Source organism: Alligator mississippiensis, chromosome 15, assembly GCF_030867095.1.
Source record: "Alligator mississippiensis isolate rAllMis1 chromosome 15, rAllMis1, whole genome shotgun sequence".
Lineage (NCBI taxonomy): Eukaryota > Metazoa > Chordata > Crocodylia > Alligatoridae > Alligator > Alligator mississippiensis.
Window position 1 is genome coordinate 4274898 of NC_081838.1, and position 16191 is coordinate 4291088.

The following is a 16191-nucleotide window of genomic DNA, read 5'->3' on the forward strand; positions in this document are numbered from 1 at the left end:
TAGAGGCAGGACGCCTGGGTTCTCTCCCGGGCCTGGGAGGGGAGTGGATGCTGGGGTAGGGCAAGAGCAGGGGAGGCTGGGAGCCAGGACACGGGTCTGGAAGGAGGTGGAGGGGAGACTCAGATCCCTTCCTCCTCGGGCTGCCATGACCCGGCAGAGGCAGGCTTGGAGACATGTAGGTGCCTAAATCCCTTGGGCCCTAGTCTGGGATGTCCCCTCTAGTACCCCAGAGCCAGGGGTCTGCAAAAGCCTTGGGTGGGGGGGGGGAAGAGGAGGAGCCAGAGGGAGTCAAGAGCTGCTGATTGGCTGGAAAGGAGTCATTTTTATTGAGCTTTGTGACCTCTTGGAGCTTTAAAGGGCCACTGCACCAGCCTCACTGCAGGGCTCTGCATGAAAGGGGCAGCACCTTGAGAAAGAGCCCCTGCTAGGGGGCAAAGAGCTGTGGCACTTTAAAAACAGTGGGTGGGGTGAAGTGGGGGGCAGAGCCCCTCCAGTACAGGGCCATGAGAGAGTTAAGCTGCCAGAGCTCCTGGACCACACTTCCCAGCAGGCCCTGAGCCAGGGAAGTAGTGCATGCTGGGACTTGTAGTCTCCACCCCAGCCCCAGCCCAGCCTGTGCATGGGGGCATGCCTACTAGCCCCTCCTCACCTAAGGAAGCAGTGTAATACTGGGATACAGGACCTCAGCCGCACAGCTCCAATTCAGGGGAATCAGACCCCACAGGAGCAATGCATGGTGGGACACACTGCTCCAGTCCAGGCAGGGCCAGAAACCCCCCCCCCCCCCAAGCAGTGCATGCTGTGACATGTAGCCTCACTCCCACTTCAGGTGAGGGGGGCAGACAATCTAAGGGAGGGGCAAGACCCTACACCCCACACAGAAGCAGTGCATGCTGGGATAAATAACCTCAGCCCCACAGCTCCAGTCCAGGGAGGCAGATAGTCCAAGATAGGCAGAAGGGGACAAGACCCCCACCCCCTCCACAGGAGCAGTGCATGCTGGGACACAGAGCCTCACCCCATTACTCCAGTCCAGGGACAGGGGGGTGAACAGTCAAAGGGGGGGGCCGGGCCCCCCCACAATGCTTAAGTGACCTCGGCATTGGTAACCTTGTTGAGGACGCGGGAGCGCCGGGGCACGCACTCCAGGTCGAAGCGGCTCTCGTAGATGGTAGGGCAGAGGCGCCAGCGGTTGTCGCGGTAGATGCCCAGGTAGGTGTAGACATCGGGCTTGTAGGCCAGCGGGCACTTGACGCCAGCAGCCCGGATGGCAGCGTCGGCAGCTAGCACATGCTCCTCATCTGTGAAGTCATCCGTGTAGACACACACCACGTGGCGCCGTTCACCATCAGGGTGGCAGGGGCTCACCTTGGCCACAGTGAAGCGCCCGTCCAGCACGGCCCGGGCCACACCAGCCCAGGCGTGGTCCACCTTGAAGCCTGTGTCCAGGTGGATGAGCCACTTGCCCGTGAGCACGCCGTGGTTGAGGGCCAGCTCCCGCACTGTGGTGTGGGTCACGGAGCGGCCGCTCAGCTGCAGCCGCTCCCACGCCTCCTGCAAGCCCACCACGTCACCCGCCTCAGGACTGTAGCCGGGACCATACACGGCAATCCAGCCCACGGGCCGTGGGCCATAGCGGGCCACACGGGAGGGCGGGTAGGTGGCCAGCCATGCCTCAAACTCGGCCCGAGGGGTGCGCCGGGCATCAAACACCACCCACGGGTCCATGTCGGCTGCCATTGACTCGGCCGCCAGCTGCTCAGCTGAGAAGGGGCCATCCCGGCCCCCGTCGCCCTCATCCTGGTCTGACATAGCTGCTGGGTCCTGGAGCAGGCACCTGCCAATGCGGGGGAAGGTAGGGGGGAGGTATGGGAAAAGGTCAGGTGTCACAGCTGCCTTATGGGAAGGCTGGGAGGCAGGTGGGCTAATTAGTTTGGAGTGACAAGCTTGTTAGGGTGAGGAGCGGGCAAGGTAATTAGCTCTGAGAAAGGGGCTCTAGCTTTGCACTGGTCAGGCTAATTAGCTTAGGTAAGAGGCAGGCAGACTAATTAATTCTGAGGAAGAGGCTCCCTTGTTTGGCAGGGGCCAAACTAATTACCTTAAGCAGGGGGCAGGCAGGCCAATTAGTTTCAATTAGGGAGGGCAAGCTAATTCAGGTATGGTGCAGGTGGGCTAACTGGCAGGTTGAAAGGCTCATCAGCTTCACATAGGACAGGCAGGCTAATTACCTGGTCAAAGGGGTTTATTTTCAGTAATTGCCCTAGGTTTGGGGCTAATTCACTCCATCAAGGGGCTCTTCAACTTTGCACAGGAGCAGCTAATCAGCACAGGCGGGTGGGCTAAGCTGACTGAAGAGCCTGACTGTTTTGGGAGCTACCGTTAGGGGAAGGCTGCTTAATTAGCCCGAGGATAGTACAAGCGGGCAGGCTAAACAGCTCCAATTGGAGGGGGATGGTTAATTAATTTAGGGTGCAGGCAGCTAATCAGTTGCGATTGGGAAGGGGGCTGGTTAATTAACTTACAGCACAGGGCTAGCTCCTCGGTTGTACGTTTAGCGTTGGTCGGGGGAATCCACAAGCCAATTAACCGAGCTATTAATTGGCTAGCAGCAGGGCTGTCCCTAGGGGGAGGTGAACAGAGGCAACTGCCCTGGGCCCCATGATTTCGGGGCCCCCATGGAGCAGCAGCTCTGCGTCCAGCCGCTCGCTGCACCCCACCAGCCTCTTTGGGTCCGGGGCCCACGGGAGCGAAGCAGGGGCAGGGCCCCGCACCCTGCTCGGGTCATCTCTGCCCGGCAGCTCTCTGCCCGGCAAGTAGCCCCAGAGAGCTGGGCTGGGCTGGGGCTCAGGGAGCGGGAAGGTGAGGGCTCTTTTACCCCCTGCCCTGCGGAGAAGCCCTCCCACCCCCAACGGCTTCTGATTCTGCCCCCCCACCCGGGGCAATCAACCCGCTCCCCCCAGCTGCCTCCACCCCAGGGCACTCAGCCGTGGAGGGACCCGTTCTGCCCCTGCCACGGGGGCCGCCTTACCTGCGGCAGAAGAAGGGAGCCGGGGCAGGGGGCTGCTGCCTGGTGCTGCCCTGGGGGAGAGAGGAGGCAGGTTGAGGCCGCCCAGTACGGGGCCCTGCCCAGCACCAGGTGCCCCCGACGTGCCCCCCAGCCCCATGATCAGCCGGCCCCGCGCCCCCAGCCCCCCCCCCCATAGGAGCCCCCCCAGCCCCATGTGCCAGGCCCCCTCCCCCAGTCGCTGCCCCGCCCCCGTGCCAGGCCCCCCCAGCCCCTCCCCTAATACGAGCCCCCGCCCTCACCTGGCCCCTCTCAGCGGCCCGCGGCCGCCGCCATCTTGAGGGAGGGGGCGGGGCCGAGCCCGGGGGGAGGCAACGGGGGGGGTCGGACGGGGGAAACCGGAAATGGCAGAAGCCGACACGGAGGTGCACGGAGGGTGAAGCAGGAAGTTACGTCTGGACAGAGGCGGAAAGGAGCTGCTCGGGAGGGGAGGACTTCCGGGAGAGGAGGGGGAGGGGAGGGGCTGCAATGAAAGGGCGGGGCCTCCGGGGGCGGGGCCCGGCTCGAAGGTTGCGGGAGGTACCTGGACAGCGCGGGGCGGAGTCAGCGAGACTAGGGGCGGGGCCCTCCCTGGCGGCTGGGGGAGCCCGGTGTGGGGGTAGGGGCGGGGCGTCCCCAGGCCGGGTGCGGGGCGAGCCGGGAAGGCAGTGTTGGGACAGGGCGGGCGCGGGGCAGGGGGCGGGGCCAGGCTGGGATGGGCGGTGCTAGGGCGCGGGGCAGGGGGCGGGGCCAGGCTGGGCGGGCGGCGCTAGGACCGGGCGGGCGCGGGGTAGGGGGCGGGGCCAGGCCGGCGGGCGGCGCTAGGACCGGGCGGGCGCGGGGCGCAGCGGGCCGCGATGCCGAGCAAGAAGAAGAAATACAACGCGCGGTTCCCGCCGGTGAGCCTGGCCCGGCGCCTGGGGCCCTTCCCCATCCTGGCGGGTGGGGGCTGCAGCCCGGACGGCGGGGCCCCTCGGGCGCCGGGTGGTCGCGCCTGGGCCCCTCCCTGGGCCCCCCCCCGGACGCCTCGGTTCCTTTCCGGGTCGTCCCCCCCCCCCGGCCACCCTGACCCCAACCGCCTGTGACCCCTGACCCCGCCCTAGCCGGCCCCGCCCCGCCCCGCCCATCCCCCGGAGCCTGCGCCCCTCTGGCCCCCTTCCCTGTGACCCCGACCTTCCGCCCTCGCCCCCCTCGCCCCAGGGCCTGTGACCTCGGACCTCGCAGCCTCCCCCGGGCCCTTCCCTCCTCCGGGGCTGGCCCCGGGGTATCTGTGGGGCCGGGCGGGTACGCGGCCCCCTGGGCTCCTTTGAAGACGAGGGCCTGGCCCGCATGCCTGGGCCCCTTCCCGGCACCCAGCTGCCTGGGGCCCTTTCTGGGGCCAGGGCCTGGCGCCCGGGTCCCTTCCCGACACTGGGGGTTTGGCAGCCGGACACCCCGGTTCCTCGTGGAGGCTCGGGCCCGGCAGCCTGGACTCCTTCCTAGGGCCGGGTCCAGCGCCCGACGCCTGGGTTGTCTGGGGCTCTGGGGGGGGGCTGGGGGGAGAGGGGTGGGAGCCGGGACACCTGGGTTGTCTCCGGCTGTGGGAGGGGGCAGAGGAGGCATGGGGGATTGCAGCTGAGTCTGGGGTGGGGGCACGGGGAGAGGAGGTCCGTGGGGGGCGTAGCGTAGAGGCATCTGGGAGCCCCCCGGTGCTGGGGGGGCGTGGGGCCCAGTGGATCAGAGCAGGGGAGTCTAGGAGCCCGGCTGCCTGGGTTTGATCCCCAGCTCGGCCATGCGAAAAGGTGGAGAGCTGGGATGCCGGGCACGTGGATGTCTGGGACCTCTGTCGGCTCTGGGAGGGGAGTGGGAGGAGGGGAGAAATAGCCCTGATCTGGGCCTGATCCTGGGGGGCTCTAGCTCAGGCTGCCCCCCCAGCTCTTGACCTGTTCCCACCCCCAGGCGCGGATCAAGAAGATCATGCAGACGGACGAGGAGATCGGGAAGGTGGCGGCTGCTGTCCCCGTCATCATCTGTATCCTTGGCAACGCCTGGACGCCTGCCTGGGTTCTCTCAGGGTCTGGGAGGGGAGCGGGGGCTGAGGGACCGGGCGGATGCCTGGCTTCTCTTGGACTCGGGGAGGGCAGTAGGGGCTGGAGCCCGGACACCTGGGGTCTCTCCCTTAACCCCTGCCTTGCCACAGCCCGGGCACTGGAGCTGTTCCTGGAGTCGCTGCTCAGGAAGGCCTGTCAAGTGACGCAGTCCAGGAACGCCAAGACCATGACCACGTCCCACCTGTGAGTGCCCCGGGTCCCGTCCCCTGGGCACCTGGGTGATCTGCCCGCTCCAGGAGGGGACTGGGGTCTAGGGGATTAGAACAAGGCGTGGGAGGGATCTGGGCTCTCTCCCTGCTCTGGAAGGGGAGTGGGCTGGGGGTGAAAGCGGGGGGGCTGGGAGCCCGCATCCCTGGGTTTCCTCCAGCTCGGGGAGGGGTGGGTTCCAGGGCAACGTTTCTCAATCTGGGGGTTACGACCCAGAAGTGGGTCGCAAGAACATACGAAAGAACAAACTTGAAAGTGAATTCTCCTTTAATGGAGATAAATGTGGGCACCGCGGCTCTTCCCTTGCAGGCGGGCAGAGCTCCAGCCTGCAAGGGGCTACTTGGGCCCTCTGCCCCACGCACTGGGGGCCGGGGCGTGGGGGAGCGGGTTGGGGCTGGCCGCTGAAGTGTAGAAATGGGTCCTGGTACAAAAAAGGCTGAGAATGGCTGTGCTGAGGGATTAGAGCAAGGGGCGGGAGGGGTCTGGGAGCTCTCCCCCTGCCTCACCGTGTCCCCTCTGGACAGTCCCAACCTGGCTTCTGTGCCTCAGTTTCCCCACTTTCAATCAACATGGGCTGGAGGGGCCTGGCAGGGGCTGTGAATCTCCCTGGCAGGGGGAAGTATCCTGCTGGGGGCTGTGGGAGACCTTGGGGATGTGATGGGTTGGGGGGAGGGGTGGGTTGTGGCTTGGCCCTGCCCCCTCTGACCCCCTGCCCCTCCCCCTGCAGGAAGCAGTGCATCGAGCTGGAGCAGCAGTTTGACTTCCTCAAGGACCTGGTGGCCTCCGTGCCCGACATGCAGGGGGACGCTGAGGACAACCACATGGAGGGCGAGCGGGTCTCCCGCAGGTGGGGGTCAGTGCAGGGCAGGGCCAGCAGGGAGTGCTGGGTAGTGAGGGGGTGGAGCCAGGTCTGGGGGGGCAGGGCTAGTGGGAGAGGCTGGGCTGCAGGGGTGGAGCCAGCTCTGGAGGGGCAGGGCCAGAAGGGGGTGCTGGGTGTAAGGGGTGGAGCTAGTGGGGGTGGAGCCAATGAGGAGGGGGTGCTTTAGCTCCACCAGCCCTTGTTGCCCCTGGAAAGCTAAGCAGGGTTGAAGAGGGTCTGTGTGTGGATGGGAGACCACCACTGCCCCTGCTCGGGGACACTTTCCCCATCTAGCACCTGACACCCCTTGGAAGCTAAGCAGGATCAGCTGGGATCACTTTGTGGATGGGAGACTGGGTGCCAATGCCCTGGCAGTAGGGGGTGCTGCAGGGGGGCTCTCTCCTTTTAGGCCCCAATACCCTGGGTGGGGGGTTCATCTGGGCTACCAGGGGCTCCATTGCCCCAAATTCTGAGACCTGCCATGCTGCACCCCAGAGGTGGCTGCAATTTGACTGCACCTACTGGGATTCAACCTGTGGGGGGGGCTCGGCAAGGGACTCTGATGCCTGGTGGGTCTATGCAGGGGCCGGAAGCCGGGCAGCGGGAGGAAGAACGGCGGGACAGGGGCCAAGGGCAAGGACCCTAAGCAGTCGGGCACTGACTCGGAGCAAGAGGTGAGGCGAGGGTGGCCAGGCAGGGGAAACTCCTGGGCACCGGGATGAGGGCAGTGGGAGCCAGGGGGCAAGCCTGAGAGCCCAGACACCGGGGTTCACTCCAGCTGTGAGAGGGGGGTGAGAGCTGGGGGGATGGGCTCCCAGACACCTGGGTTCCCCACACCTCTCTCACACCTGTGCTGCGTCCCTGGGGATGAGCCCCTCCCCTGCCTTGGCCCTCGGTGCCCCCAGCACCCAGCTCTGGGGAGCGCCACCCCTCCAGATGTGTGCCCGGGGGGTGGGGGGCAGGCTCCCCGTGATCTGCCTATCTCCCTCTAGGAGGACTCGGAGGACAGCGAGAGCGACGCTGAGGAGGAGACGTTGCAGACGCTGCCCCCCAGCCGCCCCCCCGCCACGTTCCCCAGGTACTGACCCGGAGCCTGGATTCTCTCCAGGCGTGGCATGCGGGGGCGGGCGCTGGGAGCCAGGATACCTGGGGTCTCTTCAGCTGGGGGGGGGCTGGGGTGTTGGATGCCCAGATGCCTGGGTTCTCTCCCCTTCTCTGTGTGGGGGGAGGCTGGGGGTGGGCCTAGGACTGGCCTATCTGCCCCCATCTTTTTTCTGTCCCCATCCCCTCAGCTCACCAGCACCATACCTGCCCTTCGCGCCCGCTGCGCCTCCTGGGATGACCATGGGCCTGGCTGTGCCTGCGGCCCTGCCCACCATGACGCCGCCAGCGCCCCTGCCCCCTGCCCCCACCCAGGACGAGGAAGACGAAGACTACGACTCGTAGCCCCCCGGGGTCCCTTTTAGATGCTGCATTGGGGGGAGGGGGGCAAGTGGATCTTACGTGTAATTATGGAGTCGGATTTCCCCCTTCCCTCCCCATGGCTGATCATTTTAGGGGTTCCCTGGGGGGTTGAACCCCCAGATCTCAGAGCCTGGGTTGCCCTGTTCTTCCCCCCTCCCCCCATTTCACACCAGCCCAGCCCAGAGTGTGTCCCCAGTCTTGCATCTTGGGGATCCCCCCCTCCCCTTCTCGCCACAGGTCACGGTGGCTGGAAGCAGCTGCTTCTCTCCAGGGCCTGGGGAAGGGGGGGGTGAGAATAGGAGGGGCACTCTCCTAGACAGAAGTGGGGGTGGGGGGGCAACAACGGGCCGTGGGGTGGTAGACAGAGACCCCTTTTGCAGGGCAGGGAGGGCATGGAGTGGGTCCCCTCAGGCTCTCCACCCTGTGCATTGTGGGTGGGGGCCAGGCAGGACCCCTTGTAGAAAGAGCCCCCTATGGGTGGGGGGGAGGGGCATCAGGGATAGGGGATCCCCTACAGCAGAGGCACCCTGAGGGGAGGGTGGGGGGATCCCGAATAGACGCAGCCCCCCTGGCAGGGAGGGGGGAGGGGAGCAGGGCATAGGGAGGGACCCCCTGGGATCCATGGCTCATAGCAGACAGGCAGCCCCTCAAGTGGGGGGGGGGGGGACCCGGGGCTGGGGGCGCTGCTTACCCCCCTTCCAGCTGTGGGGGCGGGGGGGGAGCCTGGGGGCGGATCGGGGACCTCCAGCCCCTGCGGGGGGTTTTGTATTGACTCAATAAAGGTCCGGTTTGAAGCCAGCGGCTGGCGCCACTCACTGTCCGCGCCCGTGCTGCCCCTACTCCCCGTCGCCTCCTCCAGCCCGCCTGACCCCTCTCGGGGGGCGCCTACTGCCCGCCCCTCTGGTGCAGCTGCGGCCGCTTCCCCCCTGCCCCGCACGTGGGCTACTTCCGGGTTGCCCACTGCCACCTCATTGGCTGCGGCGCCGGCCAATGGGAGCGCAGCTTACGCTCCATCCGCTACAGGAAAGCATCGCCACTCCTCCCGCTGTGGGTCTGGCGCTTGCGTCTAGTTGAAGAGGCTGCGTGGTCTTTGCGCATGCGCCGAGCCGGAAAGGCGACGGGTGTTTTGCGCATGCGCGGTTGCTAAGGGGCTTGCGGTAGCCCCGCGCATGCACGGCGGGACGCGGAAGCCGGCAGGTGGCGGCACGTGGGTGTGCGGGGCACGACGGCTCCCACAGGGGGAGCTATGGACCCCCCAGCCCTGCAGATGACACCTATTGGGGGGGACCCCAGGGCCACCCCCTCCAGGGGCAATCCATAGGGCCTGGCCTCACCTGTGGGGGGGTGAGGGGGCTGTGTGTCTGCCCCAGACTCCTGGGGTCTGTCCGTCCCCTGAATGTGTAGGGCGTGCGTGCATGATGCGGATGCCTGGGTTCTGCGTGTCTGTCCCGGGGAGGGGGGCAGTCCACATGCACACATTCAGCTGGATGCCCCGACGCGCCCTGCCCCTGCCCCCCGCAGCCCCAGACACCGCAGCCAAGTCCCACCCCGCCGCCGGCGCCGACCCCCTCTCCTGTGTCCCACGGCACCCAGACACCAGGCACCTCAGTGGGCAGCTTCTCCACGGACCCGTGGCCCTGGACGCTCTGGCCAGGGCCCCCCCCCCCCCGAGTAGGGGTCCGGTCCCGTGGCGGATCTGGCCGCACCCTCAGCTGCCTCCGTGTCTGGTGGCCGTGAGCCCCGTGCTTTCGCTAGACGCTGGGGGAGAAGGAGCTTCCTGGTGCTCGTTTAAACTAACGACCTCCCTTCATGGCCGGCCCCTGGTTCTGGTTGGAGAAGGTCGGTTGTCAAGCCCTGTGGACTGTCCCGTCACCCCTTGGGATCAAGCCTTCCTCACCCCGCACCTCGGACAGGCCAGGCCTCCTTAGTGGCTCCTCACACAGAGGTTAGAGGATTCGGCGGGAAACCAGCACTGAAATCTGCTGCTCTTGCGTCTGCAGGGGCTGGGAGAGACCCACCGGAGCAGCCCCCACCCCCTAGCACCATGCCTCTGGAGGGGGTGAGTACCTGGAGATCGCGCTGGCTTCCTTCGGGTCTGCCCTCGCCAGCCGTGGGCAGGGGCACCAGAGGCCCTCTCCGGCTGGAGATGTTCTGCCGCTGTTGGGGGTAGGGGGGGGTCTCCTGATGTCTTGGACAGGCCTGATCCTGCCTGGGGCAGCAGGTGGGCCTGGATGAGACCCCTGAGCTCCCCCCAAGCCCCTCTAGGACCCCATTCGATGGCCCCAAGCCCCCAGTGTGGCTGGAGCCAGCCTTGCACCCCCAACTCTCCTGAGCTTCTGTCTGGGCAGCCGGAGCCGCAGCCTGGAGACCTCCTCGAGTTCGACCGCGCTGGCTACAAGCACTGGGGGGTCTACGTGGGAGAGGATGAGGTGAGGGGGTGGGGGGGTGGGGGGCTGGGCCCAGCGGGTGGCATCGTGGGAAGCAGGACAGGCAAGGGGTTGGCGTAGCACCTGCTAGACCTGGGGACCTCGGGGGGGGATGCGAAGGCGCCATGAGCCAGACACCTGGGTTCTGGGCGGGGGCGTGGGGTGGCACTGGACTGTGTGTGTGGTGCCAGATGCCTGGATTTGGGGGGCAAGGCAGGGGTCCCGGAGGCCTGGGTTCTGTGTATGTGTGTGCGTGTCCCTCGGGCACCTGGCTTCTCTGCACATGGGTGCGTGCCCAGGCTCCAGCCCTGCTCTGCTCTCCTCCCTCTCCCCAGCCCGGGCTCCTGGATCCCTTTTGGAGGTTCCTCGGCTTCACCCGACCCAAGTGTGTCGTCCACGTGGCCAGTGAGCGCTGGGGCGGCTGCTGGGGTCCTGGGTAGGGGGATTGGACCCCACTCCCAGGCAGACCCGGGTGCTGGAGAAGCTGCAGGGGGAAGGAGAGGGTGAATCCCCCCCCCCCCCCAACCAGCCCCCCTTTTCTGCAGCCAGGGAGGGGAGGCTGCCCGGACCCTCGATCCTGGGAGGTGACGGTGAGGTGCAGCCTGGAAGAGCAAGGGGAGAGAGGTGGAGGTTTCCAGTGTCAGGGGGACTCGGCTGGTGGGGGTGTTTAAAGGGGCCTCGCCCAATTCCTTCTGCCCATGGCGATGTGCAGAGACCCCCCTGGGTGTGGAGGTGCAGAAGGAGCCGCTGGAAGTCGTGGGGGCTGGAGCCCGGTACCGCGTGAGGAACCTCCACAATGGGGAGCTGCAGGCCTTCCCCCAGCGGGAAATCATGGCCCGAGCCAGGCGGCAGCTGGGGCAGCCGTTCCCCTACGACCTGGTGGAGCAGAACTGCCAGCACTTCGCCACCTGCGTCCGCTATGACGTGGCCAGGAGCGCGCAGGTTGGTGGCACAGATCTGGAAGGGACGTCGCTGTCGGAGCAGGGGGAGACGCCCAGGGAGCTGGGAGCTCTGCCATGGGGGCTCAAGGAGAGGTGGGAGGGATGCTTGGGGAGGGGCGGGGAGTCTAGGCCTGTGTTGTACTGGGGTGGGGGGGGGGGTCTCCCAGGCTCTGGGCTGGGCTGGTTGCTCCCTCCTGTCCCCATTTCTGCTCCATGTGTTGGGGTTTTTAAGCCTCCCTCGGAAGGCTGCCAGGGGGCTCCTGAGGTCCTGTCCAGTCCAACCCCTTCCGGGTGCAGAATCAGGCCTGTCCAAACCAGCCCAGGAGACTCCATCGTCCCAGCGCAGGGGTAGGCTGCATCCGGCTCATGGGATCCTCTTGGCTTCCAGGTGGAGAGGGTGAAAGGCATTGCGTGGGCTTTGCTGGATATGGTGAGTGGACCCCCTCCCCCATGGGCTGCTGGGGTCTGGCTGCCTCGGGCTCTTCCCTACCCTGGGGAAGAGGCAGCAGGAGCAGGGCCATAACCCTTGGACTCTTCCAGTTCGAGGCACTGTGGAGCCGCGAGTAGCCACATCCTGCAAGGCCAAGGGACCCGGAGCAATAGAGAGCATGGACCCCACTGCCTCGCTGCCTCATTCTCCTGTCGCATGGTCCTGCCCCCCCCCCTTGCCCCCCACCATCTATCCTGTAAGCGAGGCTCCCAGCATCCTCGGGGTTGGGGGATGCGGCCATGGGAAGCCCAGACACCTGCATTCACTCCCCGTTCTGGGAGGGAGGGAGGGACGGAGTGGGGCAGCTGAAGTGGTGGGGGGCTGGCTGGGGGCTAAAGCTGCTCTGGGAGTAGCCCCCACCCCGCCCTTGCCCCAGGCTGTGGGAAGGAAGGTTTGATTTTACCTGCGATGAATTGTGCCCACAGTGGGGCCATGAGCTCAGCCTGGGGGAGGCAGGGACAGGCCAGGGACCCAGGCATCCGGGGAGGCTGGACTCCAGTGCTCTAAGCCACGAGGCCGGCACTGGGAAGGTGGAACCCAGGAGTCCGGGCTGGCAGCGCCCCCTGGCACCAGACCCGCCGCATCTCTGGGTCCCGGGGCTGGGAGCCTCCAGCAATGGATCTTGGGGCAGCCAAGAAGAGTTGACGCAGGTGCAATCTTGCCCCCAACCCCGCTGGGCCCATCTGGATCCAGCCTGGATCGGGGCCCTGCCCAACAGCGCTGCCCTTAGGCCTGGATGGGGGAGCTGGGGGGCAGGCAGTGCTGGCCTGGACGGCGTGAGGCAGAGGGGGGCCCAGCTGCATGGGGGAGCCCTGGCTGCATGGGTCCTCATGCACACGCCCGTGTGTGTATATACAGACATGCACATATACATGTACATAGGTGTGTGTGTGTGTGGACGTATATGTCTACACACATATATAAAAAACACATAAGTATGCACAGATACACCTATTCATATAGAAGCAGCTACACATGCACACGTATGTGTGTGTCTGTATATCTGTTCATGTGTATATACATGTACAAAGACGTATATATGCATATATACGCATAAATATTCAGATGCATTCATACACTGGCCACAAAAATAGTGTGTGTAAACACACACTGCAGCCACATAAATGTACAAATACATGTATATCACAAACATACAAATATATGCAGCTATAGCAATACACACGTATGCACTATATACATGTACAAATACACATTTATGTAACCATTTATCTAGATATACATATATTTCCATATATATGTGTGTGCAGATATACATGTATATACCTATACACACCAGACATATATATGTATTTGCCAGTATACACACACACACACACACGTGTCCAGTGTAGTGGAGCAGTGCTCACCAATCAACAGGTAGATCCTGGAGCCCCTCTCATGGGGTTGGCCCTGGCCCAGCTGGGTGCGCGACATGGGGGCTCCTGCCGTTAGGTGCAGCCCCCGGGGCCTGTTCCCCCTCCCCCGGCCTGTGCTTGGGACAAGGTGGCTGCTGCTGCGGGCTGCCCGCTGCACCCAGAGCTCAGGTGGGAGAAGGGAATGGACTCCCAGCGCCTCCACTGGCCTGTGCCCAGCAGCAGGAGTCCCCCCCCGGACCTCGGAGACTTCCAGACCCTGGGCTGGGGGCTGGGGCCACGTTCGCAGCCACAGCACAGCAGTGGGACGGGGCACCAGCCCAGCCGGGTCTGGAGCACTTTGCAGTCCCCTGGTGGCAGCAGAAGGACCAGGCGCACCCCCTCCTTTGCTGTGGGGGGGTCTGAGCTCAGTAGTGGGCCCTGGTGAGTACCAGGGGCCTGGCAGCACTTCGGGGGGCTGGGGGAGACCCCCCACCAGGCGCTGGCAGCCTCTGGTGGGGGAGGGGGTGCTGCACTGGTAATCAGGGGAGGGCTAATTGTCAGCTGATCACCTGGTGGCAGCTGGGGGAATTGCATCCCCCACCCCCAGGCCACGGGCTAGCACCCCCTGGTGGGAGCCAAGTATATTGCGTCCCCCCACTGGTGGGGCAGGGGCAGCCCCTCTGCCCAGGCCTGTCACCCCCCCATCCCGCAGCACAGACACAGCAGCCCCATGAGATGTTAGTTCACATTTATTGTTGATCCCTCAGCACCCCCCTCTTGCCCTCTACTGTGGAGGGGGTGTGGGGAGGGACCCAGGGTCCTAGCACTCTGCATTGACTCCAGCTTTGATCCCGGCCCTGGGGAGGCTGGGGGAGGTCTTGTTGCCCCCCGCCACACCCTGGGCAAGCAGCCTGTAAACACTCAGACTCTGCCTCCCACCCAGAAAAAAAATTCAGTGATCATGATTGCTTTGGTCACATCCCATCAGCCCCCCCTGCCCCCCCAACAACCACTGCCCCCCCCCCCCCAGTGGCACCCATGGGCCTTGCAGCTCCCAGACAGCAAGCCCCCCACCGGGGGCTGTCTGTACCACCTCCCCCACCAAGCTCTAGGGTTTGGCAATTAAAATCATTAAGACAATGGAATAGATGAGGGCCCGCCCCCCCCCCCCCGCCCAGGTCCAGCCTGGCCGCCCCCTCCCTCCCAGGCTGGGGACAACCCCCACCTAAGGCAGCATGGAAATGGGTGGGGTGGAGTCCCCCGCTGCCCCCCCTCCCCACCAAGGCCTGTCGTTACTGGGGAGCCCAGGACACCAGGTGGAGGCAGGTCAGTCTCCACCCCAGGGCATGGGTGGGGGGTAACAGCAGCCCCTGGCGGGGGTACAAAGGGGGGGCTTTGATGACAAGGGGCCGGGCTGCCCTCTGATGTGCCCCCATTTCTTGCAAGGGAACCCCCCCCCCCCAACCACCACACACACACAGACTCTGCGGTTGCAGGAGTGAGGGGAGAAGCCAGCAGCAAAGGGGTTAGGAGTGGGCGGGGCCTGCCCTTAAAGTGACAGCAATGCATGAAGGGAGCGGGGTGGGGGGGGTCTCTGTCCAGGATGGGGGCAGGGTCAGCAGGGGTTGGGGGGTGAAGCCCCGCCCCCTTACTCAATCTCCAGGATGAGGTCATCGCCCTCGAGGCTCATGTCAGGCTGAACATGCACAGCCTTGACGGTGCCAGCGACCGGGCAGTTGACAACTGTCTCCATCTTCATGGCGCTGAGCACGCACAGGGGCTGCCCCTTGGCCACCACCTGCCCTGGCGCCACCTTGATGTCCACCACCTTGCCTGGCATTGGTGCCCCGACCTGCCCCTTCACGTCCTTCAGCGCCTTGGGGTGGAAGTGCATCTCCTAGGGGAGGCAAAGGGGGGAGGGGTCAGCCCAAGAAATCCCCCCATGAGCTAAATGGATCTGGTCCCAATGGTTCCTTCCACCACCTTGAATTCAAGACAGAATCCGAGGTTGAGGAAGTAGAAGGATTGTGGGTTAGGCTACATGGGGGGCAAGGAGAAAGGGATTTGGTGGTAGGGGTCTGCTACAGACCCCCACACCAAGGGGAAGAAATAGATGCGGGGCTCCTGAGGCAGCTCTCGGAGACCATAAAAGCTAAAGAGGCGGTAGTCATGGGGGACCTAAACTACCCGGACATCTGCTGGGAGACGCAGACAGTAAGGTCCCATCGCTCACACAGGTTTCTAACCTGTGTACAGGACCTCCACCTGACACAGGAGGTGCATGGTCCCACTAGGGGGAATGCCATACTGGATCTGGTACTGGCAACAGGGGATGACATGATAGGGGACCTCCAGATCGGTAGCCATTTGGGAGACAGTGATCACCTAATAATAGAATTCAACATAAGACGGCGAGTGGGTAAGGTAACTAGTAGGGTGAAAGCGCTAGACTTTAGGAAAGCTGATCTCAATGCACTCAGGCGATTAGTCAAGGAAGCACTGCAGAGTAGGAGTTTTGAAGGGATGGGTGCCCAAGAAGGGTGGCTGTGCCTAAAGGAAACGATCCTTCAGGCACAAAGCAAGACGATCCCCGAGCGAGGCAAAGGAGGGAAAGGGGCCAGGAGGCTTCCATGGCTGACCAGAGAAATCCAGGGCAGCCTAAGGGCCAAAAGGGGAGCACACAAAAAGTGGAAACAGGGTGAGATCACTAAAGATGAATATACCTCCTCTGCTCGTGCTTGTAGGGAGGCAGTTAGGCGGGCCAAAGCTACCATGGAGCTGAGGATGGCAACCCAAGTAAAAGACAACAAGAAATTGTTTTTAGATATATTGGGAGTAAAAGGAAGGCCCAGGGAGGAATAGGACCGCTGCTAAATGGGCAGAAACAATTTGTGACAGACACGGGGGGACAAGGCTGAACTCCTCAACGGGTTTTTTGCCTCAGTGTTCCTAAGCGAGGGGCACGACAAGTCTCTCACTGGGGTTGTAGAGAGGCAGCAGCAAGGCGCCAGACTGCCACGCGTAGATCCTGAGATGGTGCAGAGTCACTTGGAAGAACTGGATGCCTTTAAGTCGGCAGGCCCGGACGAGCTCCATCCGAGGGTGCTGAAGGCACTGGCCAACGTCATTGCAGAGCCACTGGCGGGAATATTCCAACGCTCATGGCGCACGGGCCAAGTCCCGGAGGACTGGAAAAGGGCTAACATGGTCCCCATTTTCAAAAAGGGGAGGAAGGAGGACCCGGGCAACTATAGGCCAGTCAGTCTCACCTCCATCCTTGGTAAAGTCTTTGAAAAAATTATCAAGGCTCACATTT

General features: G+C 64.2%; 4 protein-coding genes across 12 annotated transcripts in view; 2 read left to right on the forward strand and 2 right to left on the reverse strand.

Annotated features, from left to right (window-relative positions):
• Positions 1-302: 302 nt before the first annotated feature.
• Positions 303-3478, reverse strand: C15H11orf68 (chromosome 15 C11orf68 homolog). Of its 2 annotated transcripts, XM_059718544.1 has the most exons (4): positions 3307-3478; positions 3029-3078; positions 2523-2620; positions 303-1837 (listed from the first exon to the last, which is right to left on the reverse strand). In XM_059718544.1, the coding sequence occupies exon 4, from the start codon at positions 1810-1812 to the stop codon at positions 1087-1089; it is 726 nt and encodes a 241-aa protein (XP_059574527.1). In that variant the 5' UTR covers positions 1813-1837; positions 2523-2620; positions 3029-3078; positions 3307-3478; the 3' UTR covers positions 303-1086. The 2 variants fall into 2 exon arrangements, with proteins under 2 accessions (XP_059574527.1, XP_059574526.1); XM_059718543.1 differs by lacking the exon at positions 2523-2620 and having other exon boundaries at positions 3307-3477.
• A 354-nt stretch (positions 3479-3832) lies between these two features.
• Positions 3833-8461, forward strand: DRAP1 (DR1 associated protein 1). 2 transcript variants are annotated; one of them, XM_019480735.2, is made up of 7 exons: positions 3833-3942; positions 4982-5054; positions 5223-5316; positions 6068-6193; positions 6783-6873; positions 7192-7277; positions 7492-8461. In XM_019480735.2, the coding sequence occupies exons 1-7, from the start codon at positions 3901-3903 to the stop codon at positions 7643-7645; spliced, it is 666 nt and encodes a 221-aa protein (XP_019336280.1). In that variant the 5' UTR covers positions 3833-3900; the 3' UTR covers positions 7646-8461. The 2 variants fall into 2 exon arrangements, with proteins under 2 accessions (XP_019336280.1, XP_014459542.1); XM_014604056.3 differs by having other exon boundaries at positions 6068-6187.
• An 80-nt stretch (positions 8462-8541) lies between these two features.
• LOC106737601 (phospholipase A and acyltransferase 2) lies at positions 8542-12308 on the forward strand. 3 transcript variants are annotated; one of them, XM_059718550.1, is made up of 5 exons: positions 8542-10092; positions 10425-10494; positions 10802-11031; positions 11419-11460; positions 11571-12308. In XM_059718550.1, exons 1-5 carry the CDS (start codon positions 9895-9897, stop codon positions 11595-11597), a joined length of 567 nt encoding a protein of 188 aa, XP_059574533.1. In that variant the 5' UTR covers positions 8542-9894; the 3' UTR covers positions 11598-12308. The 3 variants fall into 3 exon arrangements, with proteins under 3 accessions (XP_059574533.1, XP_059574534.1, XP_059574532.1); XM_059718551.1 differs by having other exon boundaries at positions 8542-9722; positions 10012-10092; positions 11419-12308; XM_059718549.1 differs by having other exon boundaries at positions 11419-12308.
• A 1755-nt stretch (positions 12309-14063) lies between these two features.
• The window catches only part of PC (pyruvate carboxylase), a 62924-nt gene continuing 60796 nt past the window's right edge, over positions 14064-16191 (reverse strand). For all 5 annotated transcript variants that reach the window (XM_059718399.1, XM_059718398.1, XM_059718395.1 and 2 more), the window contains one exon: positions 14064-14772. In XM_059718399.1, coding sequence (XP_059574382.1) covers positions 14524-14772 — 249 coding nt within the window. In that variant the 3' untranslated portion in view covers positions 14064-14523. The remainder of the gene's footprint in view (positions 14773-16191) is intronic.